The sequence below is a fragment of the Lepidothrix coronata genome, unplaced genomic scaffold (genome assembly GCF_001604755.1).
Source record: "Lepidothrix coronata isolate B3197 unplaced genomic scaffold, Lepidothrix_coronata-1.0 Scaffold8, whole genome shotgun sequence".
Classification (NCBI taxonomy): domain Eukaryota; kingdom Metazoa; phylum Chordata; class Aves; order Passeriformes; family Pipridae; genus Lepidothrix; species Lepidothrix coronata.
The window spans coordinates 10553474-10568473 of record NW_016690188.1 but is presented as its reverse complement, the minus strand read 5'-3'; the positions used below and the strand labels follow the sequence as shown (position 1 = coordinate 10568473).

Sequence of the window (15000 nt, the reverse complement as noted above, 5' to 3'; positions counted from 1 at the left end):
TCCTCACTTCACCAGCTACCTTCCTGAGCTGCAACATTTCAGACTCTTCCTCTGGATTATTTTTGATAGTGCTGGGGGTTGGAACAGTTCCCAAACAAGCATACCTGGAAGTGTAGGTTGACCATTGGGCAGGAAATGCAGTCCATTCAAAAAGCCATCTTGTTACCTAGCTTATATGCATCTATTGAATGAAGAAGAATATGTCAGAGGAGTAGGAAGGAGAGGCAGGGTGGGATGGCTGAGCTACTTTAATTTGCTCTCTGGTTACAAAAGTTGGGCAACATCATTTTTCCGTGGGTCTCAGAGGCCACACAAACCCTACATCCTCTTGTACACCCCTGGCAAAAGTCTGTTTTTTGCTGATATGCTACGTCCCAACAAGAAACAGCCAGGCCGCACAGATCCTGACACGCTGCACTATTTTCCCCTGATCTTTCCAAGCCAAGGACTTGCTTTAATTTCTGCAGTTAATATTTGAGTTAAATGGCTCATGACTAAGTGATGGAACTAATAACCTGCAGAGAGCAGGTAGTCTTTTTTTACACTTCTGTTCTTGGTAGCAACGGGTCAGCACTCATCTGCTAAGGAATGAAGGCAGCCAGTTGCTTGTTTTTAGAATGTCTACAAGACTTCTCCACAGCAATTGTCAGAGATTTGCAATTGCAAGTAACATTCAGGAAAAATTACTCTTTGCATTTGAAAAAACAGAATCTACAAAGGACAAGTTATTAATATAAATTGAAAGAACTCTTTTCTCTTGTAATGCTTCTCTGATAAAGCATATGATCAGACCAACATTTCTGTGGGTCCAGGCATTCAAGTAAATTGCACAAACAAGTTTCAGCACTTGACTAAAATCCTCCATTTCTTTTGCTTTTAACACTAGGAGGCTCAGTCTTGAATTCTGCGGCTGTTTCAAGCAAGTCAGAAGGAGGTTTTAGAATAAATTCACTCAGTAACACAACTTACAATTTTTGCCACCACCAACCATGCCCATAAAGTAATTTTTTGCCCTGTTGAACCACAGCCACTTCAGGGGTTCTGGGCAGCCACTGTTTTAACAAGAGGGAGGAGAGGCCCTTCAGAGTCCTTGCAGTTTGCAGCAGGTGGAAAGCCACACAGAAGTCTGTTTATTCACTACTATCTGTTAAGCCTCACTGTCTTAAGGTTCTACCGTAAGATGGGGGAGCATGAAGGCCTGCCTGTGCACCAGCTGCCTTTGCACTGCTGCTTTCTAGCACAAACTGAGTGAGACTTTCAAACACAGCCGTTCAGTTCCCAGGCTGAGGGGAGGGCTGGGCTACCGGCAGTACCTAATACAGGACTAGGCACAGACACTGTCTGCTTAGTGGGAGGTGGGGAGAAGCAGTAAAGAGTCTTCCTGTTTCCAAAACTGGGGGAATCAGCTCCATCCCCTAAGAATAATTTTCATTCCATTGTTAGAGGGATAAAGTATTTATCAATATTCAGTACCAATCTAAACTCTTTGTTTAATAATTAGACCTGATATTAGCTAGCAGCTCTGCAACCTGAGGGTGCAGTTACCTGTGGTGGAAACTAAACTATTTCTAGCAATAGTTCACCCATAACCATTCCTTTAATTTTCACTGAGGCTAAAACTCTTGCAAAGAACAGCTCACACATAAAAAAGAAGTAAAACAAAAAGCAACATTTGCTCCAGGGTCCAGCTAGAATAGAGGAGGGTAGGATTTAGCCCTGTTTCCTTTTAATGTATGTTGTAAAGAAGGTTGAATCTACCTTACAATTGCCTGCATCTGCAGGTGATAAGTCCAGTGAAATCTATCGGACTTTGCTGGCACAAAAGCCGAGACAAACTACGGGAGACTCAGGAGCCCAAGGTCTCCACCTGCCTGTCAGTCAGCCCACAATGTACAGGATGTGATGCTGACCAAGAAAGAAGCGTCCTTATCTAGCAGGCAGCAGAGGTTTTTAACATCTTGTCACAGTAACCTTGAGTCCACAGTGGGGAAGGAGTGAATTGCTCCTACTTATTTCGAATCTTCAGGACATCAGGCATCCAGCTCCCATCAAAATGGGTGAGGGTTAAGCCCTAGATCTTGATTCAGCTTCCACTAACATCTATGACAATCTGGTATTAGTCTAATGGGATTTGTATCAAGTTGCTACAATACGGACAGGGTGATGTTTGCTTTCTTTCAGGAACTTACTGCCTCCTGTACACAAAATTAAAATACACAATTAGATTTCCATTAACTTACAGCAAATTCTGCTGAATTGATCTAAACCTCCTTGTGTTCCTATATGAGATCATACTTTAAATGCTCAGCCTGAACATAAATACTTAATGTAATAAATACAATCTGAAATATTTGATCTACTTGGCAGTTCAATTGATCTACTACAGAGACTGACAGGAAAAATTAAATTAGTTTTGTCTTGTCTGTGCCAACATCACATTTTAATTGTAGTGATATTTGATCTACAAGTTTGGTTGTGGTACCTTTTGTGCAGTTCTGCAGTTCCACAGTTCAGTTTCAGCTGAGAAGAGGGGGGTGGGAGCAGGGTCCATATTGATACATAAATATTTTAAAGATTTTAATAGAGTGTTTCCAAAAGGCAAACCCTACATTCCTTTCCCCTTTCAATAGGAACCCCTGCATGCCTGAAGTCCACTAACCTAATCAGGACTGGTCCAGGAAGAAACAAGACAGCATCAATTTCCTACCCATGGCTCTTAGGGTGCCTAGTACTTGCATATTCCTAGTAGGTATGATAAGAATAAGCAAAATATACCTGTGAGGTAGGACAGTGCTAGAGCTGGGGACCTGTGATACAGGAATCAAAGTAATTTTCTCAAGGTATGTACATCTGCAGCAAACTACAGAAATGTTTTAAATTCTCCAAAGTGAGAGTAGCAGATAAACTATGGAAAATGTCAAGCAGAACCCACTCAATATATTTGCTGTATTACATTAAAAAAGTCAGTAAGTCCATAATCAAGAATCACAGAGAAAATAAAGGACCCCAAGAGATTTTATCCCCATTCCCCAGTCTTACGGGAAACAGCGGTGCTTCAATTCAGTAAACGCTAGTTCAAGGATGAGTTAGGTCCTTGAACACTTCTTTCACAGCCTTGGCAATGGGAATTGCCCAATGGAATTATGCAAATTCTCTTCATCTTTCCATGATAGAAATTGAAATGTAATGGATGGGCAGTTCTAGTTGTGTTTTGTTTTTTTTTTCCTGGATACTGCAATTAAACCTCCCTAATATGAACAGCAACCACAGCAGCAACAAACCATAAAAGAGCCTAATCAATGGTGCCCTGGAATATGCATTTTGATGTGCCTAATGCGACCCTGCTTCTCTACCGGTGGTGTGGAGGTGCCGTGAAAACCAACCAAGCTATAACTTGCACAGAGCTGTGAGTGAATTATGAAAGTAATTCCCTGGCAAGTGTAATTATTTCTCTCCTCATACACTTCACTCATCATGGGGTCTGGGGAAATTTCAGTGGAACGTAACAGACACACTCTTGGCCTCAGCCACCAGAACGGTAGAACACATCCGGCTAAAAAGCGGAGATTCTTGTTTACACCCATTAATAACATCTTCTACATTAATGAATTGCATTCATGCTGTCATCCATTAAGAAGGTACTTTGAGGTCTCTCTGCACAGAACACTAGCTTCTCCTGATGACTCTATTGTTATACAGCCCATAAATAAAACAAGTATTTTCCCTTCATCTTTGAGGTCTGCAATTAAATCTACTAAATGGACTGCAGATGCATGGCTTACAGTAAGTGTTTCATCTTGGAAGATCATGAAACTGTTGAAGTCACCACAATGCAGTAGCATAGTTGTCAAATCAGGACAATTCCAGAGAGTAATGAACATCAGAAATTTCATCTGTGCATGTCAACCTTCTTCCTGAGTATGGCCAGTGGTGAATTACAAAACCCTAAAGTAGGAAACACTGTATACACCAGAAATTATGATCTTATACAAATTTTTCAAACAAGGAATTGTATTTCCTGAAAGAATAGTACACAGAAAGGTGATATAGTAGTAGACAGATGCTTGCTATTAAGTACAGCCTCCAATGTGCTAAACTTCTGAGAGGGAGAAGACCCCCCAAAGAAAAGGAAAAGGTATGTTATATTACTGAATACAGAATATTTGATAGAAATGGAGAAAAACTGGCCAGTGATAATGTAATCTTCTCTGGAACAGTCTATGCTCTGAATAACAGTTTCAATTGCTATTGTATAGGTGGCTTCTTTTCTTCACAGAACATCCTGTGGTGCTAATATCCTCACTTTGGGGGGGGGTGGGGGGTTGAAATCTCTATTGCAGAGACAGCAAAATTCATGGGGCATAGGTGCTTAGGGAAAATAGCTTTCTTCTCATTCATCAGAGCAGACCTAGTCTCATGCTCCAACAATATCCCCCATTTACCCAGAAGTGGCATATGTGGGGTCCAGAGCCACTGAAAGCATGAGGCAAGCCTACAGTGCACTTCACAGTCTTTCCAAAGGGAGAGTTACAGGCTTAGTTCTTGCCCCACACTAGGCTGTCTTGAGATTTTTTTCTCTTCTAGACCAACTTCATCATCAACTATTACATCCTTATACTATAAATTAGATCCAAGAACCCTGTTCCCCAGACACTTTATGTAGCTTTGGAAATTTGGGTCTGGAGCCAAGCAAAGTCAGAAAAGGATGGAGAGGTATTAGTTTCTTTACAAAAGACAGAACCCTCAGGTGGCAGAATGAAAATGGTCTCTGAGAGCATAAAATAATTATTAATTAGTTACATCACCATCATCACTTGTTATTCACTGTATTGATTTTAATTGTCTCCTTTTAAAGCATCAGTCAAATATTACTCACTGACACCACTGAAGTGTTGGCTCACAAGTCCAACTAAGCACATCTTGTATCTTCAAAAGAATAAGAGAACAACCTACACTTTGCAGTAGAATCTGATGTGCTCAGAGTGCCCATTTGTTTGCAGGCAGGTCTTATGGTCTTACTTAAGAAGATGATTCCCTTTACTGATTGGGATTATTCTCCCAGTGGTAGGAATATATATCTATTTACACGATCCACATAAAGGAGCTGCGTTTAATTTGACACTGGCATAGAAGAAAGCGGGATCATGCATCCTTTGGTAGTGACATGGTGCTTTGATTCTGGAGCAACTATTTTGCTTTCAAAAGTACAAAGAAAGCATAGTTGGCACAAAACAGATACTGGGAAGAACTTCTGATCGCTTCACTCTTCAATAAAACTTGCAAAATTTTGGAATACCTTACTACTTGCTGAATTCCCCCTTATTGAAGCAATCTAAAGAAACAAGGAGTTCAGAACTCTATGCCTGTGCTGAGTTTGATGGGATTTTGTGTTACAGAAAGTCCTATGCCCTCAGATTCATTTCTGCAGCAAAATGCAACTAGATTCTCAAGGGAGAGGCTTAGATCACTTCATTAAGACAACATGTAAGGACATAGACTATTGCCCAGATAAATTTAGGGTTAGTACTCCTTTGGCAAGCCTAAGTGCACAAATCAGCTCCTAGCTCAAAAGGAAATGAGGAGGGAGAGTCAAACAAACCGAATTGAGCATATGTCGAAGATAATCATATTAGAGTTTTGTGAACACTGTGTCTCTCCCTGTTCTTTATTTTCTTCCCACAACCATTATCTCCTCCTTCGGACTGACATGTGAGCTTGGTTGTGCTCTCAAATACACTGGTTTAGATGAACCATCATTCATCTGCAGTTTCCATACCAAAGAAAAACAAAATGCGGATCAGACCTGTGATACCCTTGGTCCACTCAGAAGGTCTAGAGGTTGTCCTGTTCACCAATTTACAAGACTGAAGGCTCAATGTCTGCTGTGCACAGCCCTACCCCAGCACAAGCGAATTATGCTTGGAGAAAGGGGGAAAGAGAAAACTGTGGAGATGAGCCAAGGAAGGAGGAGACAATACTCCATATATCAATACCACAGGAAAGGTGCTACAATTATTCTCTGCTTGTATAAGTCAACTTTGTCCTCTCATAGAACTATAAATTCTTGCTCCCTAAGCTCAAAGCCAAAATTTGACATTACTGAGACCTAGCAGCAGAACCAGCAGCAGAAGAAAAATAGTTCCCCTCTAAACAAGCAGCTCAGCCTACAAGTTCCTTGCAAGGATAACAATTTGCTGACAGGTATAAGCAGCTCCATAAAGCTCCTGGTAGGTGGATATGCAGATGTGTGAGTCTGTAACTGGATCTATTAAAATCAAAATATACTACTTTATCACAGTCTCCTTGCATGCATCTGGAGATTTCTAGTGCCAGGCAGGAAATATAAACACGCCATTTCAGGAATGAACTGCATGTATAGCTGACAACATTCACCAACACAGTATCCAGGCATCTGACAATCATTCCTACAAAAATTACGAAAAAAAAAAATCTGTATTTTGGGACCAGCTTTTCAAGGACAGTGTCTCTTAGCCTGGGCAACTGACTATCAAATCTACAAGAGATTCAGGAATAGAACTTTTTCTGCCCCTAGGTTGTAAAGCAAAGCAAAGCAAAAAGGACCAAATTATTAATTTCTCAATTTAGTGGCTGAGCTGTAATGTCACAGAAAAGAATATCAGGAAGTCTTCCAAATAAATAAAACTAAAACCAACCAACCAAACAAACAAAAATCGACAAATAAAACAACAAAACAAAAAATACCAACCCTTCATGCCATTTTTTTTATTCCTTTTTTATTATTATTATTTTGATTGGCTTTTGTTTTTTAGGTTATTTTTTCTTAAAATTTTGCTACATTTAGACATGAAGCAAGTGAAAACAACTAACTGATGCATTTAATTTTGAAAACACTTAAATGTAAATTTTAAGAAAAAAAAATCCCTTACTTCCATCTGAAATTATTCACTAAAAACAACTCTATTTCCACACATTTCAACTCGTCTGGGACTACATTTATCAATGAACAATCTTTTTCCCTGAAGAATTTCACGTATATCTACTCCAGGGAAGCTGTTCCTACCTAATCGAGGAAACCAAAATTCCCAGCCCCAACACTTCACAGGGCAGAGATCAAGAGGACTCATGCACTCCAACAGCTGCTGCCCACTTATAGGTGATAATCAGCCTTTAAGTTTTAGGGTTCAGGTCACACCCGTGTGTCCTTTCTTGATTCAAAATCTCAGGTCCCACACCTATCAAAAGAGCAGTAACTGTTGTGTCTGGCTTCAGTTTTTTTGAAAGACAAGGGGAAGGAAGTACAGGGGGCAGGACACTGGACTTAACACAAAACTCAGCAGTTCCAAATATTTGCTTCAGGAATACACCTTGTCAATACTGATTTAACTGGAAATACTCTCAAGGAGCATGAGGTACACCAGAGAATACAGTGAGAAGTATTAGAGGACATTTTCGTTCATAGTGGAGGGTCTTTAACTTTCCTCGCAAATTATTGCACATCGGGACATAGAGTAAATGTATGTGCCTCTTTGAGCTTGGCACTGCTATGAGGCTTTACATCCTATAAATCTATAAATTGAATTCATCCTGCTTACACCCTTAGTCTTAGAAATTGTTAGGCTAGGAACAGCTAATGGATCAGCAGGTGATTTATTTTTAAAAGATGCATAGTGCTGCTTCTTGGAAACTGAAAGTACAAAGACATGGGATGTACCCTTCCTGAAGCCTGGGTCCCAGGTAATGAGGAATTACTTTGTATCCTCCCCTGTCCCCAGGAACACACTTTATTCAAGTTCTACTGTCCAAGAAGAGAAAGGTCTGGATTGTGCAGAGATGCACTGCAAAGGAAACTGCATGCAGAGCGGATGAGGCATCGGTAATGGTGCCAGGTAATACATAATGCAAAAGGACGTGTATAACTAATTTATTAGAATAAATTTGACTCTTAAAAAAAAAAGCATATGCAACAAAAACTCTAAAGGAGCAATCCTACCTGCCTCACTCCTTGAGACAAACCCTGACCTCACAAAAAGTAACTGAGTAAAATAAAGGAGTTTTGCCACAAATGATGCTACAAGATACAACAGGAGGCTCAATGCTGTATGTGCAGCATTGGTCAGTGCAATTACTGCCATCTAAACAGAAAGAGAGATCCACCATTTCCCAAAGGCTTCCCGACACGTGGGACTATACCACTTAGCTTGAAAGAGATGCTCTTTAAGCTTACCCCTGAAGTTAAACAAAGTAATTTACCTTTTAGAGAGGCGACATGTGATAAAGCTTGTGCGTAGGTGGCTGTGTTGAGGAGAGTCCCCGGCAGGCAGGAAGGGAAGAAAGGTCCTGTAGGACCCACTGCTCGACTCAGGCTGATGGAGAAGAGAAAACAACTTCCTTGCAAAACCAGAACCAACTGATTCCATTTCTGCATGCACACAAACATGTCAGGGTCTCAGTGTCCAACTAGATGTAACCAAGCCGGGATAACATTAGCCTCCCACAGCCACCAGCTTCTCAGCATTCCCACAGGGAACAGTGAGCTGCACAAGAAACAGCTTTTTCTAAAGATGATTCTATGTAGGTCAAAGCATGGCAGCATGCAAATCTGTGTGCACATACATACATATGAGGCGTGCTTGCCCCACAGACAGGCAGCTGATAGCACACTCTTACCTCTGCTGGATCTCCAGACCCTCTTTTTTATTCCTGGTTTGATCTGCTGGAGAAGGGGAATTTAAATTCCTTGCAGGAGGTGCCACCTCAGCCATGGTTTCCTTAGATCCCTCTTGGTCAGAAGCACCCCTCTCTGTTTTTCTCCATTTAGCTCTTCGATTTTGGAACCACACCTGGAGTGGGAGAGCAATCCTGGCTGAAAACTGTGTTTAGCCGAATGTGAAGCAAGGAAATTGTAAATTGTTACGCTAGTGAAATCAGTCATTTAAAAGCTTGGCTAAAACTTCCTCTTATTTTGTATCTCCATTGCTATTCTAGTTGAGTCTTAGGATTATATTTGTATCTGTAATGTTTCTGGGTCTGGAAAACAAGCCAGAAATGTCTAAAGGCATTTCAAAGGCATGTTACAAGCAAAAACTTAAAAAAAATAGTTTTGATGTTACCATGCCAGTTAGCAAAACATTTAATCATGTGCTTGCCTTAATGCACACATTTAATTCTCACTGATTTCTATGTTTTAACACAACTGAAAGCCATTTTACAGGGATGGTATTAAATACATGTCTAAGCACTCTGATGAAACCATATATGTCTTTAAAAGAGCTGCTGCTAGAATCAGAGAGGTGAGAAATGAAAAGTTGTGTATTAGGTCATGTTATCCAGCCCATTTTCTGGAGAGAACTGATACTGGCTGTTATTCTTCTCAGGTCCAGTCTGCATTCAAAGGACTCAAAAGTTGATAGATACTAATTTTGGAAGATCATTCTACAGTTTAATACTGTGGTGGTACAACTGCCCCCCACCTCAGGCCACACTGAGAACACACTCAGAACACCAGTTTCTAAACCTTATTTTTTTCCCCATATGCGAAACAAACATTCATGTTCTTGATTTTATCACCTGATTTTTAGTCCAAAACCTTCTTTTTTTCCATTAACCTTGGAGCTGATTCTCTGAAAGGATCGTATCTGAGCTGGAAAATGCCAAGCTGCTCTTGAGATCAGGAAACCCACATTTTAATACACGAATTCAAGTATAGGCGAGATTGGTATTATTATTCTCTGCTTCCAACTCCATTTTGGTTAGCTGCCTTTTAATTGCATGTATCAGCAAACATTGAATAATGATTTTATCTATATTCTAAATTTAGAGCAGTTAAATGCAAAGCAAAATGCAGACACTTTCTTGTGTCTTAATTGAATGAAGGTCACAGCTATAACAACATTTAATTGAGCTATTTTTCATTATCATATTTTAATGACTTTGCACTGACAGTTCGCCTGCTTCTGAGGAAAGAGCATGATGAAGTCGTTTATTTCCCTATTTAGTTATTGTTTGACAACATCATCTTCGATTAAGACTCTGCTTTATAGCACATTAATCATATTTGAATGAGCAAGGGGTATAAATGTAAACATATCTCCCATCCTCTGTGTTTCCCCGTGTCCCTGTATGAAAGCAGGCTAAACAAATGCTTGCATCTATTGTCTGTTTGCATAATAGCCAACAACAAGGCTAAACACCAGTCCTCAGCAATCTAATTGTCACCACCCCTATCTCACCCTTGCACCTTTCAGGAAGAAGTTATGATCTTCCACTTCTGAATGCTCAATAATTGTCCCATTTATCTCAATTTGCAGTTCAGTCTTTAGGCACCAATAGCCAAAATGGCATTTTTTATTATTTTTTTTAAGCCAGTACCTACAACGCAGTGGCAAAAGGAGATTTTCATTTTCAAATAATAATCAGTTTAATTTGCCCGCATATGACCAATGATTCATGTTGAGATTTAATAATCAGGATCACATAATCTGATTATAGGAGAAATAATTTGTTTACAATCCCCAATTTACTGTGGTGAATTCCATTATCTCTCTTCAGCCATTGGGTTTTAAGAGATACTAACATGACCCTAGGGAACAAAAGGCAAGCTATTATATTTCCTACAATTAGATCTTTGCATAGTCTTAACCCCGAGCGCCTAAATAAATAAATAAAAAAAAATAGAACAGCATGCAGAAAAGTCCCACAAAAAAAAATTAATGCATAACTGTGTTCAAAAAATGGTTTGCAACTTTGCAGTGAATGCCTGCAGAGTTATAGGGATCCATGTCTGACAACTGCAGGACTGCTGCTCTTGGCAGAGCTTGTAGATGCACAAAGTTAATCCCTGGAGATGGAAAAACAAACGCATGGATAAAAGGGGGAAAAAAGAGGGAAAAGGTGAGGAGAAGGAAGGAAAGAAGGGGTGGAAAAGAGTGGTGGTGGAAAGAGTAATCATGGCCAATGGTATTTACTGGATCATATTAAAGGTGTGGAAATTGCTCTGCAGGCTCTTTAGCTGTCTAAATCAAGTGTTTAGAAAGAAGGCAAAGGGAGAAAAGTTGAAGAGGTGCATAAGATTTCTTCCTGGCAGCTGGGCTCCCTGCAGTTGACTAACCCCACTGCTCCACAGTGGTCATAGTTGCTTTGGAGAATCACGTCTCAGCTCTTTTCTCCGCACCACGCCCCCCCTCCAAAAGCAAGGAAATGGATGTGCATTGATGTAATTTAGTACCTTGGAGACGCGGACAAATTAGTGTAGAACATTATCACTAGTTAATTATGAATGACCGATTAATCAACCTAATCTAATATTCCACATTATGTTGATGTTATTAAAGTGCATCATGAAAATGACAGATCGTCTTCATTTGCGTTCTTTGGCCAAATGTGCACTCTGCAGTCATGATGTCAAATAAAAAAAAAAATTTAAAAAAAAAAAAGTTTGCCAGTTTGAATACCCGAATTAAATAATTCCCCAGGATGTTTACCTGCACCCTGGCCTCTGTGAGGTTGATTTTCATAGCCAGCTCTTCCCGAGTGAACACATCGGGGTAGTGGGTTTGAGCAAAAACGGCTTCCAGGGCCTCGAGCTGGTGGAGGGGAGAGCAGAGATCCATGAGAAATCTGTCCGGCCGCCCCAGGGGGTGTCTGCCAGGCATGGCTGAGGAAAGCGGGACCGCCCGAGGCAGTGGGGCAGGCGGGGCACCGGGCTGGCACGGCATGGGGCGTGCGGGAAGCAGGTGGGAAGCAGGAAGGGAGCAGTATGGAGGAGGCAGGGAGCAAATATGGGGCAAGCATGGGGCAATGGGTGCGCAGTGCAGGGGCAGAGAGAAGCAGGCTCCTACCTGCTGCAAGGTGAAGGTGGTGCGGTTGCGGCGCTGCTTCCTGCGCAGGAACCCGTCGTCGAAGTCGCCAGCGGAGTGGCCTCCGAAGGGCGCCGCGCCTGCAGGCCGAGAGCCGAGTTAGGGGCCGCTGTGCCCCGTGGGGGCAAAGGACCGGGACCACATCGGCTGGGTGGGGAATGCGGCTCCATCTCCGCGAGGCCGGAGCCCCAAGCATCCCGGTCGGCCCCGGGAGCACTGCGGGAGCTGGGCGGGGGGCTCCTGCGGGCACCGGGGGGTTCTTCCGACAGAAGCTCACCCCGCCCCAGTAAAGAGTATTTTTTCGGGCCATTTGTGTTTTAAAAGGACGACAAGATAAAGCTTTGACATTGGCGTGGGGACGGCAGCTCGTAAAGGCCCTGCCCATCTGCCAGGAGAGCCCGGGAAAGCCCCTGCCTGGACGGAGCAGCACCGGGGTCTCTGTGGTTCCCCACGCACATCCTGCGAGCAGCGGCCGAGCCGCCCCGTCTGCTCGCCCTCATTCCTGGAGGAGAACATGGGCACGGAGCTCCGTACAGCTGAGCACCGGGGGTAGCTCAGCCACAGCTGAGCCGCCGGGACTCTGCAGCGGGGCTGGAGGAGGCCGCCCCTGCCCTTCCCCGACGGGGGGGTTCGAGGGGCCGACTGGGGCACTGGGGTTTTGTCCCTGGGCAGAGGTCGGCAGACGGGCAAATGGGCCGCTGGGATGCAAGTGGAATGGACCCTGGCCTTCGCGGCTCCCCCAGTCACACATCCTCCGTGCCCGGGATGAGGTGTGTTACTCCCTTTCTGTCCGTTGACAAAACAAGATAAAGAAAAACAACCAACCAAACAAAACAAACCAGACCAAAATACCACCCAAAACTTAAACCAAACTCAGAAACAGCAAACAAACAAAAATCCACCACCTCCAAACTCACAAACAAAAAACAAAACAAAAAAACCCTTACAGAAAAGAAAAGTACCCAGACCCTCAGAAGAGTTGCTGAATGTCCCTGTGACCCCACTCACAGACCTGCCCATGGGGTGCTCTGGCCCGGCCCGGCCCCACCGCGGGCACGGGGACTGGAGGTCACCGCTCATCTTGCAGCATAGTTTGGAAGTCAAACACGACCTCCAGCCCCCTCCTCACACAGACGGACGACTCTGCTAGCCTGGTGACCCCTAGAGTCCGGTCTCTTCCCTGTGGTACTGGGCCTCCCTGACTGTCCAAACGCTGGCCGAAGAGAGCTTTTCTGTTGCCACCTCTGGTTTGGTGATCGGTGGGTGGGGGGTTTTGGACAGTGGTGTATTTTTATTTATTTATATATTTATTCTTTTTACCCTTTAGCAGGAGAGTCCGCCCCTTCCCCCCCTCCCCGATGCTGCCCAAGGCGAGAGAATGAAGGGCCGGTCCCGAACGCCGCCGGGAGAGGCTGCAGACTGCGGGGGCAGCTCCCTGTCTCTGGCGTCGGCCCCACGCTGCCACCGGAGAAACAAACACACATCAAACAAACAAGCAAACAAGCAAGCAAACAAACAAACAAAAACAAGAGCACGCTTCCAAAGCTGTTGCCAAAAACTAACGAACAAAGCCGCCCCAGCACTTGGTGACAGGAGCGGGAGAGATCCTCGCACTATCCTGCCCGGTCCACCTCCCTTGTCCCGCCCGGAGAAAACTTTGGGGAGAGCTGGACCGTCTCTTCCTGGTAGGGCTGCCGCAGGGAAATCCCCTTACTCTCCCTGCGATGCCCGTGCAAGGAACGGGGTGGGCAGGCAGGGGTATTTTCCGGGGCCGGGTCGCTTTCTCCGCCGTGCAGCCGCGGGCGCGCTCGGGCACGGCGGGACAGCCCTCCCGGGGCTGCGCGGCCGCGGCTCCGAGGATGCTCCGCGCACTACGAACACTGGCCGGAGGGAGTGGGTGCAGAGGGCCCTGGGACAAGAGGAAATCCCGACGGCTGCCATTTTTTTTTAAAGAAAACAAATAATAATAATAATAATAATAATAAATAGACAAAAGCCTCTGACCAATAACACAAAGAAAAACATCCTCCCAAATATTTATTTCCTTTTTTTTCTTCAGTCGTGCCTCGTTTTCCCCCATCCTCCCGCAGAATGTTTGTAAAATAGCATTAAAGATTTATGCGGTCCCTTTGGCTGGAGGGAGGAGGCGTGACCACGTCCTGAAAGTGTCCCGATTACAGCCATGACACCAACATCTGTGCTGGGAGGGGAGAAAAGCATCTCTGCCGTAGCCTGAGGCTCAACTGCGGGATCACTATCCACAGAGGGGAGGCAGGTGGCAAAATGACAGGGGTGGGGGTGTAAAACCAAGGCCTTTCCAGCAGGCATCAAATTAAAAAAAAAAAAAATGATTCTTTCCATCCTGTGACAAGAAGGGAAAGCTGGGAACGGGGAGGGGAATAAGATTCTGTTTTCTTAAGGAAAAGGATAATATTTAGGGGTCTTTATAAATCTACATCTTATCCCAGCACGTATCTGTACCCGACCGTCGTGGAGCAAGTCAGACCACAGTTTCTCCCTCCGTCCCCTGCACACACACCCTCCCCTACACCCCTCCAAGTTCAGCTCTGGTACTTACACGTCTCTGTGCGACAACACTCACCCTCTAGCTGCGGGGGGCAGTGGAAGTAGAACATGGCCCTGCGGCTGGGTGGGCGCCCGCTGCCCGCAGCTGCGAGCCCGCCGGCGGCCGGGGCCGGGGCCAGCCCGTGGGGCGCGGGGCTCCCGCCCTCCCCTCGCACCGACGGACCGGCACCAGCTCCCCAGTTGGGCACCGCCACGCACCGCCGAGGTGTCTCCTGCAGACCTGCAGACAGAGAAGGAAAGAACAGAATAGGTGAATAGCCAGAAGAAAACACCTGGAGAAACTCACTGACAACCCTAAAGCCCATCCCAGAGGAAGCAGAGAAAGTAATGCCTAACCCTCTGCAACGAACTGAAAAAGCCAAAGATAGAAGACTCCGTGGTAGACACACAGTAATCACAATCAGTAAAACTTTGTTTGTTTTCTCTCCCGAATAGCAGATTCTCTCTCTCTTGTTCTTCTATCTATCCAGCAATAGTGATCTCTCTCACTATCTATCTATCTATCTATCTATCTATCTATCTATCTATCTATCTATCTATCTATCTATCTATCTATCTATCTATCTATCTATCTATC

At 44.1% G+C, this 15000-nt stretch overlaps 1 protein-coding gene across 1 annotated transcript in view; it reads right to left on the bottom strand.

The window, feature by feature from the left end:
* The window catches only part of DRGX (dorsal root ganglia homeobox), a 15599-nt gene extending 1126 nt beyond the window's left edge, over nucleotides 1-14473 (bottom strand). Inside the window, exons 1-5 of the mRNA XM_017839870.1 lie at nucleotides 14440-14473; nucleotides 11820-11917; nucleotides 11463-11564; nucleotides 8650-8822; nucleotides 8233-8345 (exon numbers count right to left, since the gene is read on the bottom strand). Coding sequence (XP_017695359.1) covers nucleotides 8233-8345; nucleotides 8650-8822; nucleotides 11463-11564; nucleotides 11820-11917; nucleotides 14440-14473 — 520 coding nt within the window. The remainder of the gene's footprint in view (nucleotides 1-8232; nucleotides 8346-8649; nucleotides 8823-11462; nucleotides 11565-11819; nucleotides 11918-14439) is intronic.
* Between the last annotated feature and the right edge of the window lie 527 nt (nucleotides 14474-15000).